Source organism: Phocoena phocoena, chromosome 2 (genome assembly GCF_963924675.1).
Source record: "Phocoena phocoena chromosome 2, mPhoPho1.1, whole genome shotgun sequence".
In the NCBI taxonomy this organism is placed as follows: Eukaryota; Metazoa; Chordata; class Mammalia; order Artiodactyla; family Phocoenidae; genus Phocoena; species Phocoena phocoena.
In genome coordinates, this window is record NC_089220.1 from 61064044 (window position 1) to 61083273 (window position 19230).

The following is a 19230-nucleotide window of genomic DNA, read 5'->3' on the forward strand; positions in this document are numbered from 1 at the left end:
CTGGTTTTTCTGCATCCTTGCCAGTATTTGTTATTTTCCATTAAAAAAATTATAGCCATTCTGGTGGCTATAAATGTTAACTTTAATGATTAATTAGAACTTTGCTGGGGGACTTCCCTGGTGGTCTAGTGCTCAAGAATCCGCCTTCCAATGCAGGAGACGTGGGTTGGATGCCTGGTTGGGGAACTAAGATCCCACATGCCTCGGGGTAACCAAGTCCATGTGCCACAGCTACTGAGCTCGCGCACCTCAAGGAGAGAGCCCGTGTGCCGCAAACTATAGAGCCCACACGCCCTGGAGCCCGCAGGCCACAACGAGAGAGAGAAAACCTGCACGCCACAACTAGAGAGAAGCCCACGTGCTGCAACTGGAGAGAACCCGAGCAGACCGCGCACCGTAATGAAAAGATCCCTCATGCCTCAACAAAGATCCCGTGAGCTGCAACTAAGACCTGATGCAGCCAAAAAAAATAAGGAAAATAAATAAATAAAATAAATAAATATAAAAAGAAAACTCTACTGTATTTTGAGTTAGTTTATTATGAGACATAGCTCTGTGACTGTGTAAACCTGGAGGATCTTCTTTCTATCAGTATACTCCCATACTTGAAATGAATTCACTGTATTTCTATTTAAGGTTCATCTCAGAGACTATTTTATGACAGTTCCACGATTCCATATTATACAAAAATTCATGATAGTCTTCTGAATGGGTGCCAATACACCTCTTTTATGTGATTCCAAACTCTAGTTTCAGTTCATAGTGGGTCAAATTTTAAACAGGCATAGTATATTTATTTTAGTTTTTACCTTTTACCAGCTGTGAGGAATATGAAAGAAGCTAAGAATTAGTGTTAATATACAGATCAAGAACAATGAGAGAAGTAGTAGATAATGCAGGAATTAATAGTATAATATATAGTATAAGAAACTGGCATAGAATTATTAAGTAAAATACTTTTGAAAAAAAAGTACTGTATAGCTAGTCACAGGAAAAAAGTTTAGAATTATACATTCCAAAATATCATGAAAATGGTAGTGGAACTAAAGCTCACTTCTATTTTTGTAATTTTGCATTTTCTACTATAAATGTTATAAATAAATTTTGTTTGGATGACTAAAATGTTATAAAATACTTTCTTTGCACAAAATAGATAGCATGCACTTACTGCTTTTTTCTTTCATAGGCTGACTTAACAATCTGTTTCTAATTTCACAAAATTACTGATGAATATCATATAATAACCTGTAAAAAGGAACACGTGAAGACTGAAGTGAATGATGTATGTTCTAAAAAATTAGACATTCTCTCTCTCTATATATATACACACACACATACATACACGCATATTAGAAGTATAAAAAACGTAACTTGAAAAGTTCATTCAATGCTAACTACCTCATGAGATGAAGACGCAATCAGCAAAATTCTCACTGTGGAAACTCTACAGAACTAAGGAACCAGATTTTCAACAAATAAATTGTAACAAAAAAATATAAAAGTGTAGTGGAAACATACAGATTAAAAAATATGTATCAGGGCTTCCCTGGTGGCGCAATGGTTGAGAGTCCGCCTGCCGATGCAGGGGACACCGGTTTGTGCCCCCGTCCGGGAGGTTCCCACATGCCGCGGAGCGGCTGGGCCCACGGGCCATGGCTGCTGAGCCTGCGCGTCCGGAGCCTGAGCTCCGCAACGGGAGAGGCCACAACAGTGAGAGGCCCGCGTACCGCAAAAAAAAAAAAAAAAAAAAATGTATCAACCAACTGCAATGTGTGGACCTTACTTAAATCCTCATTAAAACAAATTAATTAATAAGACATTACAACATAGTGAGACAACTGAAAGTTTGAACTCTGGATATTTGAGGATATTAAGAAATTACTGTTAAATTGTTTCTAAGTGTGTTGATGGATTATAGTTATTTTTTAGAGATATATACTGTAATATTTATAGATGAAATTAAATGGTATATGAGATTTACTTTAAAATAATGGCAGAGAGTGTGTGTATGTGCATGAAGGTGTGGATGGAACCAGGCTGATCAGTAGTTGATAGTTCTGGGGGCAAGTGATGGGAACATGTGAAATTCATTCTTTCTTCTTTATATCTATTCAAAATTTAAAAATTCATTTAAGCTTTCAAAATGCTTTAAACTTTATGTAAATTAGAAAGTATATTTCTTTTGAGTATAAATTTTATTTTTAATGTTTTTAAGAAAAAGTTCCAGATTCCCAAGGCTCTGTTTCCCTAGGGAATACAGAATCAAAACTGAATGCAAGCAAGTTGCAGGGAAAAGTATATAGTAAAATTCCATGTATGTGAAACACCAAATTTATGTATCTTCTGTGTATACACATGCCTAGGAAAGGGTAGAAGAATAAATTTTAAAATGCTAAAAAAAAAACCCAACAACTGGATGCATGTTAGCATTCAAATTTCTGAAACTTTCAATTCCATAGTATAACACAGTATGTTCATTACAACTTCTTCATTTTTGCTTTTACTGTTCTAGGCTAGAATGCCCTTCTTCCTCCTCCTCTCATTCTTTCAGAATCCTGTTTGTTCGTACCTCAATTCCCAAGCATTCCATAAAACTTTGTTTATTTCAGTCTGCAATAATTTCTCCCTTCTGTAACTTTCTATGGCAATGCCAAATTACTTTATTTAACAGCATATAATCTTATATGCTCATGTTGAGTATACTTTTTCTTTCTTTCTACTTAATTATAATTTATTTGAGGGTAATAATTGCACCTAACCCTTTGTTACTTTATTTTCTATAAAAGACTACACAATTCTTTGCATAGAGTAGGCTCTTAATAAATTCATATAGTACTGAAAATGGCTATTTGGTTAATGATTAGTTCTAAACATAGTTAATGTTATGTTAGTGATTGTGCTAGGGCACTGATAAAATAACAATACCACAACATATAAATAAAAATAAATGATTGTGGGGATAAAATTACTTTCAAGCATAGTGTTTACCTTTGTTGTCTGACATATGATATAATGCTAGAGCTTAAAGGTTCTTAAAAAAAAATTCAGAGGTAGTCTATAAATTCAGACACTGACTGCGGTTGTAATTCATATAGTTTGGCTGAACACAAAGACTCTTGAACTCCAAAGCAGGTCAGGTTCTTATACCATTTTAATATGTCTTTAACGTGGTCTCAGAGGTGTGTTTTATGTGATAAACATATCAAGCATATCCAAATCAGGAAAATAATGCTGAAGTACCAGTTTTGCCTTAGCATTATTTATGAGAGAGGCAGGGGTCGGGGAAGCTGTCTAGCAGATAGAGTAAAAGGCCCAAGTATAAGACGGGTTAGGTAGTATTTATACTTCTGTTACTGGCCCTGATGTGACCTAGAGCATGTTAGTTTATAGCTCTGTGTTTCAGCTTCCTCATCTGTGAAAAGGGATAATACCTCACAAGGATGTTGAAAAAGATAATGTTTGTACTGAACTACAAGATACAAGATAGAAAGAATAAGGAACATAGCTTTAAAATTACATCTTTATTATTTTCTGGGGTAGACTTTAAAACAGAAAACATGGTATATTTTGAATGTGTACTCTATGAAAAATATATTTTTCATAGTAGAAAAAATTGAAGAATTATTAAATTTCTAATTCTCAATAGATTTCTGAACATTGGAATTTTCCTGTGTGAAAAACAACACCTGAAAATAAACTGTTAATCAAAAAGGGCCAAATCTAAGTTGAAGCACATCACTTTGACTAAATATTTTTCTAAGTGTCCCGTAACAAGAAAATAATTAACCCTCTAAGGGCTTCCCTGGTGGCGCAGTGGTTGAGAGTCCACCTGCTGATGCAGGGGACACGGGTTCGTGCCCCAGTCCGGGAAGATCCCACATGCCGCGGAGGGGCTGGGCCTGTCAGTCATGGCCACTGAGACTGCGTGTCCAGAGCCTGTGCTCCGCAACGGGAGAGGCCACAACAGTGAGAGGCCCGCATACCGCAAAAAAAAAAAAAAAAAAATTAACCCTCTAATTCCAGTAAGAACTTGCTCCCAAAGAAAAATCAAATGATTCTGTATTGCAGTCATGATATTGTATTTTGAGCCAAAAACACTAAAAATATTTGAAATGCATTAATAGAATCTCAAAGAAAAGCGAATGATAGATCAGTATAAACTCAGCATAGGCATTATAACAACAATGGTTCACACTTATTAAATACCTAAGTCTGTACCCTGGTATGGTACAAATCATTTGACACACATTATTTCATTTGATTTTCTCAAAAATAATATGATGCAGATATTAGTACAATTCCAATTTTACAGGTCAGGAAATTGAGGCTTAGAGAGGTAATTACCTATCAAAGGTCACCTCAGCTAGGAAGTCAGAATCTACACCATCTGTCTTACTACAGTGTTAGCTAGGAATTAAAACACTATGTTGTACCAAAAGAATGACTGCAAAACAAAAATTTTACTAATAAAAAGATAAAGACCCAATTAAGTCAGATTTAGAAATAAGTGAAGTTTTCTTTATATAAATTATAACTTAAGTCTGTTTATGTCACCTTTTAATCATGTTACTAATTATAAACCAAAAACAAATAATTATTAAAAATCAAGTCAGAGAATAATACTTGACTTCTTGGTTTCACTTAGTTTTCACGTGACAGAGTACAATAAGTGGATGAGTGGTTATTTCAATTTTGAATCATATACAACAAAACAAAACAAATAAACAAAGAACAAATGAAACCAAACTAGAGTTAGAAAACGTATACATCTCAATTATGAGCCAACAGTGTGTCCAACTTTCCAGATCAAAATCTCAATTCTCACATCTTTTCATGTAATTGATGTTTTAGAAAATTTTTATGTTTTACAGTTCAGATCAGTTAACCAAGCTTGACAAGACAGCTAAACTTTCTATGGATTAAAGCAAATTAAAATATTTATCAGCTCAGTAATGTCTAATAAAACTAAACTAAAAAAATACCTAGGCTTTTGAATTTCTTCATTGTTTCATGAAATAACAGAATATTGTTTATTTCTGATCTAATCTGAACCAGTTATTTGGGGAAAAAACTGGAACTATAATAGTAGAGTACTGACAATCACAAAATCCTTAAAAAACCCAACGGAAACAAGATATACTGCATAACAACATTTAAAACTTAACTAAAGAAAAGAGTAAATTAAACCTTAATAAATTCTGAAGTTTCATAAATACCTGAGGTCTGAAATAGCAAGGGGAAAATATTTTAATACTGACCTGAGTTCATAAAACACATTTTTGTTTGCAAATACAAGAAAAACATTCAATTAAGTCTTTTTTGACCTTTGCAAACTTTTGGAACATCACCTTAAACTTCAAAGAACAACTACTTCATGATTTAAAGAGTGAAGACTCTAACTACTTCACTGATAATTGAGACTGTGTATTTAAATACACATTTAAATGCTCAACTGCAGGTAAACATTTGTCCTTTTGGGAGAGGCCCAGGTGGAAGGGCCCCATGGCAAAAAGACAATGTTAAGTCCCGGATATCTGACCGTACTGCCAGTGCCCAGTCTTAAAAATATTGCTGGATCATCATTATCATCCTCAGTCAATATTTACTAAGCTCTTTATGACAGCAGTCGCATTAGAAAGTTTATAAAAATCAAGAGTAGCTCAAAGATCTCAGTTTATTGTATCTTGGTCTGTAAGTTAACTTTGATATTTATTTTTTTTTTGCAATTAATGAATCAATGTTTCTGAACAAAGGTCTTTATTATTAGCTTTTTAAAAATTATTAGCTATTATTTCCATTTATTTTAAATATTTTAAACTAGTTTAGATTCAATAAAACTTTAATACATTTAATAATGTATATATGCAGAAAGAGAAAACATTTATAATGCAAACATGCTAAATAAATCTAATTGTACTAATTGAAGTCTCTTGAAATATGAAGGAACTTTCTCCTTTCATTGTCATTTCTGGCCATAACTAATGTTCATAGGATTGAAGTTTTGGTTTTTTTTTCATACTATGTCATAATATTGACATTCAGTCCAGTAGTAGGGATTGAAGTTTTTAAAAAGGCACCCTTTTCCTCACTAACCTGTCATGGGCCCCCACTTCTACCAAGTGGCAGAAGAATGTTACGATTAACACTTCTAAAGTTTCTAATATTTTTCTTAACATTTTATTTTTTAAAGTGCTTGAATTTCTGAAATGTAAAATACTTTAAAAAGTAGTTTAAAATATTTGGCAAACTTAAAACATAAAATGAGGTTATCATTTATAGGCATCTATTTCATAAGGTAAGTGAATCTACTTTGGATTATCATTCCCTTATACATCTGATTGTGTTGTAAAGCACAACACTAATAAAATATATTAAAGAGATGAACTTCACTGATATAAATATATTATACACGCACATACGTAGACATTACAGACCTATTTTTCATAGAAGCTTATTTTCTTCTAGGCGTCAAATTTAATTTGTGCAGGTTATTATGAATAAAGGCATTAAAACTTGCAAACTCATTTTTATATAAAAGTAATATATACACATAAAAAATTCAAACACTTGATTAGGTTATGAACGCAAGTTAAAATTTCCTCTCCTCTCATTCACCACACATATAATAAACCTAACTTCTAGACATAGTTCCACTTCTCAGAACACATGCTGTTGAGTTTCTGATGTATCAGAAAAAATTTTATTGACCATTAAGGATGCATCAAGCACGGATTCAGGTATAAGATGCAACGGTAAATAAACAAAATCCTGGTCCTTGCAGAATTTAATTTCTCGAGGACAATCCACAAATACAGTATAGTGTCATGTAGGCTTATTTCCATTATTAATGAATTATTAATTTCCATTATTAAGAAAAATAAAGGAGAGTAACAAATAGAGTGATGCAGTGAGGAGGTAGGTTATTTTAGACAGTGTGGTCAGGGACATTTAAGCAGAAAGTGGAGCAAAGTGAGAAGCTGACTTGTGACACCGGGGTGGGGGTGGGAGGTAGATCACTCCAAGCAGAGAAAAAAATGTCAAAGTCCTGTGATGGGAGCATTCTTAGAATGTTTGAGATAATAAGGGAGCTGGTGTGGCTGGAGTGAAGCAAGAGTAGACACATACATGTTAAGAAATGAGGTTAGAGAGGTAGCCAGGGGCCAGTGCATAGTTATATGTATACAAATACTTCTTTTATAATTAAATAAGAACATAAGAACACAACACACATCAGGGGGTCACAAATGTAAATGCCTGTATGATTAAGGCAGTTGATGTTAAATGCGTGAAGTAGGCAGGATGGAAAATGTGGTAAAATGGTAAATGCATGCCCCTTTTAGAGAAGGTAGCTTCTACGAAGCCTCAGCTAATTGCTGAAATACACAGGTGTGATGGTTAATTTCATTTTATGTGTCAACATGGCTAGGCTACGGTGTCTGCATGTTTGTTCAAACACCAGTCTAGATGTGGCTGCAAATGTATTTTTTAGATATGATTAATATTTAGATCAGTAGGCTTTGAGGAAAGCAGATTACTGTCCATAATATGGATGGGCCTCATCCAATCAGCTGAAGGCTTTAAGAGAAAGACTGAGATCTCCCGAGGAAGAAGGAATTCTGCATCTTGGAACTCACAACTTCAACATCAGCTCTTTCCTGGTTCTCCAGCCTGCTGGCTTGTCGTGCAGATTTTAGACTGACCAGCCCTCACAAATGCATGAGCCAATTCCTTAAACTAAATCTCTCTCCCTGTATATACACAGTCTATTGGTTCTGTTTCTCTGGAGAACCCTAACACACATGCCATGCTAAGGGTCCCCACAGTGGGCAGATCTTCCAGTGTTGTTTTTTTCACTATAAGAAACAATATTGCAAATGAACATGGGATAATGATACTGTTTCCTAAGCTTTTTTTTAATCCTAAATTTCAAGAAAGGTAAAATCCAAACAAATGTTTCTGATAATGATTTTCAAATCTGAACACTGTTGGCCTGAAAAAAAAAAAGAAACTTTGTTGGCAGATGATACTTTCCTTATCATATGGAGACCTCATCTTGCCCCATACCCCTGCAACTGACTAACTGAAATGGTGAAGTAAGTCCATGTTATCTCCAATCATTTACTCATCATTGTTCTTATTACGTGTATTACACAGACTACCATTCTGCAGAAGAAACTTTTAATCTGAAGAAACTTTCAATCTAGTGTTAAATTTGATTATTTATTCATTTGTTTGGCAAATATTTAATGAAGGCCTATTATATATAAAGAATAGAAGCTCTAGCAGGGAAATTAAGAGAAATATTCATACAACTATTACACAGGTAAGCATGAGGTATGTATTGTGAGAGAGCACTGTGAATAATTATGGTAGTTAATTTTAGGTAGAATGAGATCACTTCTGGTTGAGAAGATCAGGAAAAGATTACCATAATAGTTAGTACTTAAACTGTGTTCTAAAGGCTCAATAAGAATCTGATAGGTTAGAGATGGAGTATTCCAGGGGGAATAAGGTGACATAAAAGAAAGCACTGAAGTGGGAAATTTGGTGGGGGGTGTGTGTGTCTAGGAAAGAGCGAACAGTTTATTTTGAGAGTGCAATTAATAGTTGATTTAGTATAACGAATATTTGTTGAGTGCCTACTATGTGTAAGGCAGTGTACTAGCACCAGTGACACAAATATGAATGAAACCAGAAGGTAAAAAGATGATTAGTGGAATACTAAATCAGAAAAAGAGGTGGCAAAACAACAACAAAAAAGAGGTGGTGGCAATATCTAGGGTTCATGAGTGTTAGGTTAAAGAGTTTGGAATTTACTGTATAGGTAAAGTGGTATTACTAAATACTGTTGATGGCTGATTGAGAGGTTGAAAATAACATTTCAGGCATCTTAAGAGGAGTAAAGAATGGAGACAAGTAGATGAAGTAGCTAGAAAAGCCTGGGCATGAGAATATACAAGTCTGGTCTAAGGCAGGAACTTTGCAAAGAAGGAGACATTGCAAGGAAAAATCTAGCAAAATTTGGTTACTAATTAAATTTGTAAAAAGGGACAAGTCAAAGATTACCTATGTAGAAGGCAACAGGCATCTGTGGAACTATAATAATAATGCCAAGAACAAGGGAAACACTTTACTTTTTTGTTTAACAAATATAAAACTAAATTTTTCTCAAGCTGATAAAAATAATGTTAATAGATGGCAAACTCCAGGATCTATAATCGGCAAGCCCATTCTAACTTTGGACCTTTTGCTAACCACAATGATTAAATGGCAAAATATTTTGTTAAATGTTTTTTTTTTTAAATATTTGTGAAGGTATTAAACACATCAATCTGAGACACTTTATTAATTAATTAATTTATTTTTGCTGTGTTGGGTCTTCGTTTCTGTGCGAGGGCTTTCTCTAGTTGTGGCAAGCGGGAGCCACTCTTCATCGTGGTGCGCAGGCCTATCACTATCGCGGCCTCTCTTGTTGCGGAGCACAGGCTCCAGATGCGCAGGCTCAGTACTTGTGGCTCACAGGCCTAGCCGCTCCGCGGCATGCAGGATCCTCCCAGACCAGGGCTCAAACCTGTGTCCCCTGCATTAGCAGGCAGACTCTCAACCACTAGTGCCACCAGGGAAGCCCCCTGTTAAATGTTTTTAAAAGAGAAAGCTGGGCCATTTTATAGAATAAAAAGGAGCACCCGAGAGCTATACATGTTGAATTTTAGTCTTATTCTTATAACTTATTGTTAAAATAAGGCACAGAAAATAGTGAAACTCAGTAATGCAAAAAAAAAATGTCCGTCTGGATACAAAGTCATAAAGACATAAAATACTTTGTTAGAAATAGCCTCTGTAGTAATTTAATTGTTGTCTTATATGTCAATAAAGCAAAAACTTTTAGAGTATTTTGATCAATGATACTATTAATATATTTCCTTTGCACAGTACTTTACAGTTTTCAAAAAGCATTCAACTAAATCACCTCCCTGATTTTCATAATAAGCAGCTCAGATATTATTTGTTCATAGGTGAAGTAACTAACATACAGGTGCAACTCATTGGTATAAGAAGATAGTTCTTGATTCTAAACATCACTAAACAAAAAAATTAATCTGCCTCATATAAAAGGGCTATAAATTTCACAGAATGTTAGAACCAGAGAAAGCCTCAAGTCCAAGTTAAAGAAATTGAAACCTAGAAAGCTTGCAGCTTGCCTACATTAAAAAAAAATTTGATCAATGGGAAAGATGGAAGAATTCAGGTACTCTTTTGTTCTTTTTATTACTGCTTTGGCAGTATGGTACCTTGACACAGCTCCATGATAGTTAGTCCTTATAGAAAATATATATATGACAAAATTTATGTCTTTGGGCAGTCCAGTTAGCACCACTGATTAGAACATAGAACTAAGAGGTCAGGATCGAGTGTTCAACCCCTCTTGATGAGGGATTTGCATTGAGAAAAATGTTGCTTCATGGCTAGAGCTTGCATGCTATCATCACTGCTGATTGTCTAATTGATGTGTAGTTCTGACTAAAAGAACACATAGTTGAATGAAAAACTATCACCATCACACACACAAAAACAAACCCAACCAGTTCCTAGTGACAGTAATATTTCTGATTGCTAAGGATAACATACATACAGACCAAAAAATGGACAAAAGAAGTAAAAAACACCCACACTAAATAAAATTTATAAAAAGAATGTAGAAAATAAGCACTTCATCCTCTTTTTGAGTATATTTTACATGGCTTCTATCTTTATGGCTTCTGTGACTTTGAAATGTAGTATATCATGAACCCAGTAAGTAGGATTTATTTTTAGTCCTGTATTCACTATGTCAAACACTTAACCATTCTATTAAATTATTTTAAAAAATACCATTACAATTATAGGAAACATATCACCTTAAAATATGAAGCACACTATTCAATATTTTTGGTCTAGAATGCAAAATTTACCACGTCCTGAAAGGCATCACAACTTCTCACTTGGAATTACACAAAACATAAAATAAATTTAACACATAATCTGCTACTATTACAACTGTATTAAATCTTTGTCTACTGGCACTAAACAACAGGATCATTCTTATCTACACAGTTGAATTTATACTTTCTTTAAGCAAAAGGAAATACAAGGAAGCACTATAAAACCAGCAAACACTGAAACTTAGGCTTTCTCTCGATTAGAAAAGAGTTTGTTATTATTATGCCTCCTGAGCTTAGGAATGCAGCACTACAGGTTTAAAGAACAGGAAAAGATCATTACTAAATACAAATCTAACTCTTAAAAGTTTAAGATTCTTCCCTGATGAAACTGTTTAGACTAATGAAGCTGTTGCACATGAACTCGGCATTCGGCACAAAGGAGGTACTAAGACTGTACTAATAGCACTTTAGTAATATGTAAAATTTATTTTAAAGCTTCACATTGTTATTCTTCTCCTGCTATCCTTTCTGCTTTAATGTGAAACAGCCATCAGTTATAATGGTAAGTTCAGTATCCCTACCCATTCACCTCACTTGCCTCAGTCTCTAAGTGTGCCAAAGGACACAAAAGGCCAACATTTCCTTTTCTTAGTATTCAAAGTCTTCTAAAACTCAAAGGAAACAAACAGAATAGAGAAACCTCGTAATATCAATATATACTTCCATATTCCTTATTTCCATTCAGGGAAATGGAATGCTTATAATAACAGTAGCTCTTAGCATAACCCAGCAAAAGAAAATGATTTTTGGAAAAAAATTTAAAAAGAATAAGGTCAGTATCACTAATTGGTAGAAGTAAAGGCAAGGTAGAAAAAATGTCATCAGCATATTTTAATCTGCTCCTAACACTAATAACTGATCACACATCCTCTTCTGCTTTGGCTGCTGGAAAGTCTGAGAGCCAGACCTATTCTCGAGGCTTATTCTTTCTCTGTTTCATGGTATACATGCAAGCTGACTTACGCCTGGCTCTAGCTTACTGTCCTATTCCTAGATTTTTCTCAGTGTATTTTTTCTTAATCATTGATGAATAACTTTCTTTGACATGACAAAATACATGTATGTATATATATTTGCATGTAAAACTGATTTGCATAACTGAAAGTGTATTTTTCTTAAACTTTATTTAAAAAATCCATTATCTATGATGACATACATACAAACATGCAAACACACATGAAAATTACAGAATTAGTCTTGGTTTTCATCACAATAAATATGGAACTTTTCTCTTGTCCTCTATAACAGAGGAAACTTTGAAGAAAAAATGGCAATATCTCTATGAATTTGTTGTGTTTCACGTATGGATTTGTAATCACCATCTATTCAGATGTGTTAAGAAATATTGTTTACTTTCACTTAAAGCAGAATCTGAGATTCCAGGAAACTTAAGCTTTGTTGTTTTGGGTAATTGCCTCTTCCTTCCTAGGATTCTACATCCCAGGGTTCTTACTCCTGTTCCATTTAAAATAAATTTCTGTATATCCTCACAGTATGTTCTCTATACCTTAAAAAAAAGGAACTATTAATTGTGAGCTTAAATTTATTAACATTCACAGCTATTCTTATCTCCTTCGCTCCTGTCTATAAGCACAAGGTGACCATCTTCCTGTTCAAGGCAAACCCTTCTGCAGATTCTCAGTTCCATCTCTTTCTAAATTTGGGGGAATTCTGTTCTCTCTGTTGGCTCCTTCCTATGTGCCATGAACATGCTCAAGTGTCTGCCATTTTTCAAAATCAAAAATCAAAATCCTTAACCCACATTCCTTTCTTCTCAACTATCATTAACATCTTTCTTATTCAAGTTTATTCAAGGATCACTTTGTAGTCCAAATTTCTATGCTTCTTTCCCTCAAATCACTCGTGAACTTACAAAAAACTGGCTTCTATACTTAATACTCTATTAAAACTACTCTTGTAGAGGTCACTAATGACCACCTAATTTCAAACAAAATGGATACTTTTTGCCCTCATCTTACTTAACCATTCAGAAACATCTGACTTTTAAAAAAAAAAACCTCCATTCTTGGCTTCAGTGATATCACAGTTTTTGATTCTACTCTTACCTCACTGACTTCTTGTTGTAAAAATAAGTTTCTCTTAACATTAGTTGAGCACTAACAACAAGCCAAATACTGTACATACTTAAAATAACTCTGTAAGATACGTACTATAATTCTCATTTTACAAAAAAAAAATGGTCTTGGAGAGGTTCATTTATATAAGGTCACGCAAGGGAGGGCTGTCAACTGCAAATCCCTGTAGCTTAACGACATCATTAGCAGATTTTTTAAAAAAAAAGTAGCAGTGAGAGGGGTCCTTGTGAAGCTTATCTTTGAGCCAATAACAGTTAACTCTATTTAGAAGCGGTTATTTAGCTCTGTTAGATTCATGTAGATTAAAAAAAGTCTTTGAAAGATAACTGTTTAAGCTTCATAATTTTCAAAAATCTTTCAATAATCTTCCGCAATTCAGCAAAGAGAAGGAGTATCAAGAACGAGTATCAAGGTTTGTTTTTCAGTAAGTAATGTCAATTTTTGCAAGGTTATCACATTGCTCTCAGCATTCTCAGACGCTGTCACTTTAACAACAGAGCACCTGCTGTCCTATCTCACAAGGATGGCAGGAGAGTTTTCCATAAAAACTCTCCCTATCAATGGGGTGAAACTACTACATACCATACTGCAATATCCAAGGTCTGGGCACAAATCACACATTATTCATAAGTCTTAATAAAGAGTTTAATAAATGCTTCTATTATTCTACCAAGAAGCAACCCTAATTTAATGCAGCTAACTGAAGTCTGAGTGTAAAATGGCAGCCTTCAAACTTGGCTGCACATGGGAATTTCTAAGGAGCTTGAAACACACTGATAGCTGTCTTATCCCAAGAGATTCTGAAGTAATTGGCCTGGGATGGGATGAGGATCAGGATTTTTAGAGGCTCCTCAAGTGATTCTAATGCAGTTACAGTTGAGAATTCACTGGTGTAAAATACAGATGAAAGACTGTTACATTTAGCCTCTTAAAAAAAAAAAAAGGACGGGACGTCTTCAACTATCAGAGTTCTGCTTGCCTACGTGCCTACTGATTCTAACTGCAAGCAAATGATTCCCCACAGGCAGTCATCCAACAAACATCCTTGGTATTTGATAACCGTATTAGTTTCCCAGGGCTGCTGTGACAAAGTACCCAAACTAGGGGGCTTAAAACAACAGAAGTTGGGCTTCCCTGGTGGCGCAGTGGTTGAGAGTCCACCTGCCGATGCAGGGGACACGGGTTCGTGCCCCAGTCCGGGAAGATCCCACGTGCCACGGAGTGGCTGGGCCCGTGAGCCATGGCTGCTGAGCCTGTGCGTCCGGAGCCTGTGCTCCACAATGGGAGAGGCCACAGCAGTGAGAGGCCCGTGTACCGCAAAAAAAAAAAAAAGAAAACAAAAACAACAGAAATTTATTGTCTCACAGTTCTGGAGGCTACAAGTCCAAAATAAAGGTTTCTGCTGGGTTGTGTTCTCTTTGACAGCTGTAAGGGAGAATCCTTCCATGCCTCTTCTAGCTTTTGGTATTTGCTGACAATCCTTGGTATTCATGTGCTTGTAGATGCATCACTCCAGCCACAAGGCTGTCTTTGCCCTGGGTCTTCATATAGTCTTCCCTCTATGCTTGTGGCTCTGTGTCCAAATATCTACTTTCTATAAAAACTTCAGTCATGCTGGGTTAAAGCCCATGCTAATGACCTCATTTTAACTTGATTAGCTCTGTAAAGACCCTATTTCCAAATAAGATCACATTCTGAGGTACTAGGGGTTAAGACTTCAATATATTTTTTTGAAGGACACAATTCAACCCATAACAATAACCAATTACTGTATATGTCAATAACATTGCTCCAAAACATGGGTTCTTCACATGAGGGTGGGAAAAAATTTTCATCTTTATTTTTCACTCTCATGTAAATACAGTATTTCCTACAATGATGAACATAGGCAACAAACTATACTAGTATTATTAGTGGCTCTTGAGAGTTTATGCCATAGAAACCACTGGTATTTTCATGTCACATTTCAGTGTTTGCAGTTATCCTCAAAATACCATTTACAGTCATTACTACTTTGAAATTACAGTTTTTTAATAGACTTGCTGTTAGATCTAGTTATTTAATTATTAATATATTAATAATGTATTAATAATGGCACATGTATTTTACTTCAGTAAAACTGATTTTGATTTAATTACATTTTATGCACTTATATTTTAAGATGGGGACTAAATTTTAAAAAAATCTTTCAATAACCTACAGCCCCAGTTAGTGAATTCTTACGTTTCAGATGAGGTTTTTAAAATCTTTGTGAGTATTAAAAAATATGCAGGGGGGGGAAGCAGCCGCAAGGCACAGGGATATTAGCTCGGTGCTTTGTGACAGCCTGGAAGGGTGGGATGGGGAGAGTGGGAGGGAGGGAGACGCAAGAGGGAAGACATATGGGAACATATGTATATGTATAGCTGATTCACTTTGTTGTAAAGCAGAAACTAACACACCATTGTAAAGCAATTATACCCCAATAAAGATGTTTAAAAAAAAAAAAAATATGCAGGGCATTGTACATCACTTTTCATACCTTTTTTTTTTTTTAAACTATGATCCACTGTGAGAATATATATTTTAAATATAGCCCAAGACACAATCTTATTTCTCTCTCACACAACACAAAACTGAAACAAAAATATCACAAAACAATATTTACCCTTTCTGCACTCTGACATTTTCTATTCTATTTCTTTTCATTAAAAAATGCCAGTGTGACCTACTGAATTAATTTCACAACTATTCTTGGAGCATAAATTAAATAAGTCTTAAAAATCCTTTAGTGGCCTTCCTTTAGAAACTTCTCATACTATGATAGGTGAAAGGCTATTATTAACTGCTTTTCATGTACTATTTAAAAAATGTATGCCATCACTTTAGAGGTGCCATTTAGATGAGCAAATTGCTCAAGGGCTAAGCAGCTTCCATTTAGACAACTAGCTAAGAGTTATGTAAATTTTATAATTCCCATTTTATAATGGGAGTCTAAACTTATACTTTACCAAATACAGGAAGGAAAAAAGGTACAATAATTAATATTTCAGGCCTGAATCATTTTGAAACTACAAAAATGTCTTAAGTGAATGATGTTTACTTTCATTGAGGTATTTCCTCATTCACCACTATAAAATTAGGTAGAAACATTTCCCAAACTAACATTTATTTATGCCTAGGATAAAAAGAATTTTACCTGTAGTAAACTCGAAGTGTCTGGATTTCTTCTTCCAGTTTTTTGTATTGTTGAACTGCAGTTTCTCTGGCTTGTTGCATAGCTAACAACTTTGCCTGCAATTAATATTTTAAGAAACTTAATATTAGTTTGGTACATTAAAATACAGTGCTATAGTATGAATAGAAGTCTTTAATTTCTGGGAGTTTAAAACCTATCATATTTTTAGTAGTGGTTCATAATTTCCCACAAAATAATCCAATTATATTAATAACAGAAATACTAAAGACATGAACATATTAAATTTACCAACTTTGCTCATTACTAAACTTCAACCTTATTCATCTGTATCATCAGATATATGCCTTTCTGCAATGTTTAACTTTATACACGGAATTCAGAAAGTGGAACGTGGGTTCAGAGCATTATCTAGAGATAAGCGCAGTGGGTGTTTCACATATAAATTTTATGTGGCTCCACTGCCTGATTGCTAGATTTTCTTTTAACTTTATTAATAGAAACTCAGAAAATTCTAAATATGTTAAGCCATCTTTGATATTTAACATGAAAAAAAATACACAAGACTACAACCTGATTCTTACAGATATGATTTAACCTCTTCAATTCCTTTTCTGCAGAAAAAAAAAAAAAATCTCTAAAGGGAGAATGGCAGCAATCTTGAATGTTAGAAATATTTTATTCAAGGGATGTTATTGTTCATCTCTGCCTATAATATTCCAATTTTAAAGAGTCTTAATCAGTTTTTCAGTAGGGTTCAAACCAGTAATTTTAAAAGAACTGCTACCTTCCAACCATCATTCCCACTGAATTTCAGGCATAGTCAAAAAGAGTTATCAACCCAACTTTTAAAATATGGTACTGGTAAGTCAGATTTCAGTTTTGTTCATTCAAAGTTTAATTTCCATGAAAAGGCTATCTTTCACTTTAAATGGTGTTTGATAGATAACACAAAGCAAACTGGTATCACATACCTCACAAACTACACTAATTGTCATAATTAAAAAGTAATCAAAAGTTGGGGGCAGAAATTCACTAATTTTGCTGAAATCATATGACTTCACTGAAATTATTTTCTTGCATAAGAACGAAGTCACAAGACAAATTGTGAAATCTGATCATAGGAAAATTAATGAGTGTAATATAAATGAACATTAGACAATGCCACTTTTCTATTTTAATAATGCAGAATTATAAAAGCATGCAGCAGTTTAGATCTTTGTATATAAAATTAGGCACTAAATTAATTAATTAGTTCTCTATCTGGGCTAGCAAATTCTAACAAAGAGTTACTTTTTAATTAAATTTAAGATGTTTGTATGTTTGCTTCAACATGTCACATTCCAGAATTATAGATGAAACATTCTCAAAAATTATTAAAAAAGCATGTAAAGCTGGTTCTTGATGCCAATAATTAACAGCTTTGCCAGTTTTCAGTATACTATAATATGTGATTGAAATGGTAACTTGGAAGACCAGATGCCCAATGTGACTAATAACAAATCAAAAAGAACTGCCCAAAAAAGGATATATCACATTCAACTTACAAAACATCAGACACCCTGTTGCATGTAATTTAAGAAATATCAAATATTTGACAGGTAATTGAGAATTTGCTAAATAAATATGTGACAATGTTAAATACCTTAGATGATTATTTTGAAGATTTTGTACCTGGTACTTCTGCAAAAAGCAAACCTAAAATCCCCCAAAAACCCAAACCAAGAAACAAAACCAACACTGTTCTAGCAGGAAAAGGTCATAACGAAGATTCTGCCTAAGAAATTTCTGCAATGAAAATGAGATCATGAGAACCGTAAATTCCCGTGCTTTGGTAATAATGAATATTTCACTTCTCTTCCTGTATTTAGTTGGCTACGAAGATTTGGTGTTGCTTCATAGCAATCCACTTAATTTATTAATTCCAAATGCCTAATCTTATATCTAGGCCCTGGTGACTATGTTCAAAGTTATTATAAACTTTCTGGCATTACAAGCTCCTTCCGCTACTTTATCAGATATACGCTTACCTGGTCAACTTTGCCACAGTGATCCTGCTCAGTCTTGGTGGCTAGGATGAACTTCCTTCCCCACTATCTCAGTTATATCTGATCTAGATCGTTCAAACAGAGTAGTACATCTTGCTAGGCCCAGAAGAAAACTGAATCTTGAGGTCATTTGTATCCTGGATCCTGGTATACCAGACAGATCTAGATCCATTTCTTGGACTTCCTGGGTACATAAATCTTTTTTTTTTTTTTTTTTGGCCTAGGCTAGTTTGAGTTGGATTTATGGTATATGCAATGTAAGAAAATTTAACTAACTTAAATGTGCTACTTATGTCTACTGCATTTCCTACTTCCATTATTAATATCATATAATTCTATCACATTACAAGTCAAAAATATATTTCATCTCAAAAACAAAAAATTAGCAAACAACATACTTTTCCTGTTTCTCTGTCATCATATTTCCCTTATTTCTGGTAATTACTTGTAAATCTCCCACCCCCAATCTTCAGTACTACAAATCTCCTTCTGAAATTTCCAGTTACCTGTTTGTTGTATATCCTTCCAGAAATAGCCTATACACATACAAGCATATATGTATATTTGCAACTAAATACATCTACTTACAATATTGATGGTACTCTTTACACACTGTTAAAAACCTTGTTTTAAATTTAAAAGAATTTTTGTTATTTTGCTTCCTATTAAAAAAGAAATCCTCCACCCCAACCCATGTGTTGCACTCACTAGCTACATTCCCTTACTTCCCTCCAACCCCCAAAGTGAAACACTTCCATGATTTTGGGTTCATCATTTTCAAGAATATTTTATACATTTACTATGTAGTTATGTACTTACAGATAATATATCTGATTGTTTACACGTTTCTAAACTTTATATAAATGATACTGTACGCATTCGCAGACAATTGCTTTTTTGGACAGTATTATGCTTTTGACTCTTATTTG

The 19230-nt window shown here is 34.3% G+C and overlaps 1 protein-coding gene across 1 annotated transcript in view; it reads right to left on the reverse strand.

Moving 5' to 3' along the window:
• Positions 1-19230, reverse strand: part of MIPOL1 (mirror-image polydactyly 1) — a 231189-nt gene that overhangs the window by 82772 nt on the left and 129187 nt on the right. Inside the window, exon 8 of the mRNA XM_065871589.1 lies at positions 16257-16351. Within this exon, the coding sequence (XP_065727661.1) occupies positions 16257-16351 (95 nt within the window). The remainder of the gene's footprint in view (positions 1-16256; positions 16352-19230) is intronic.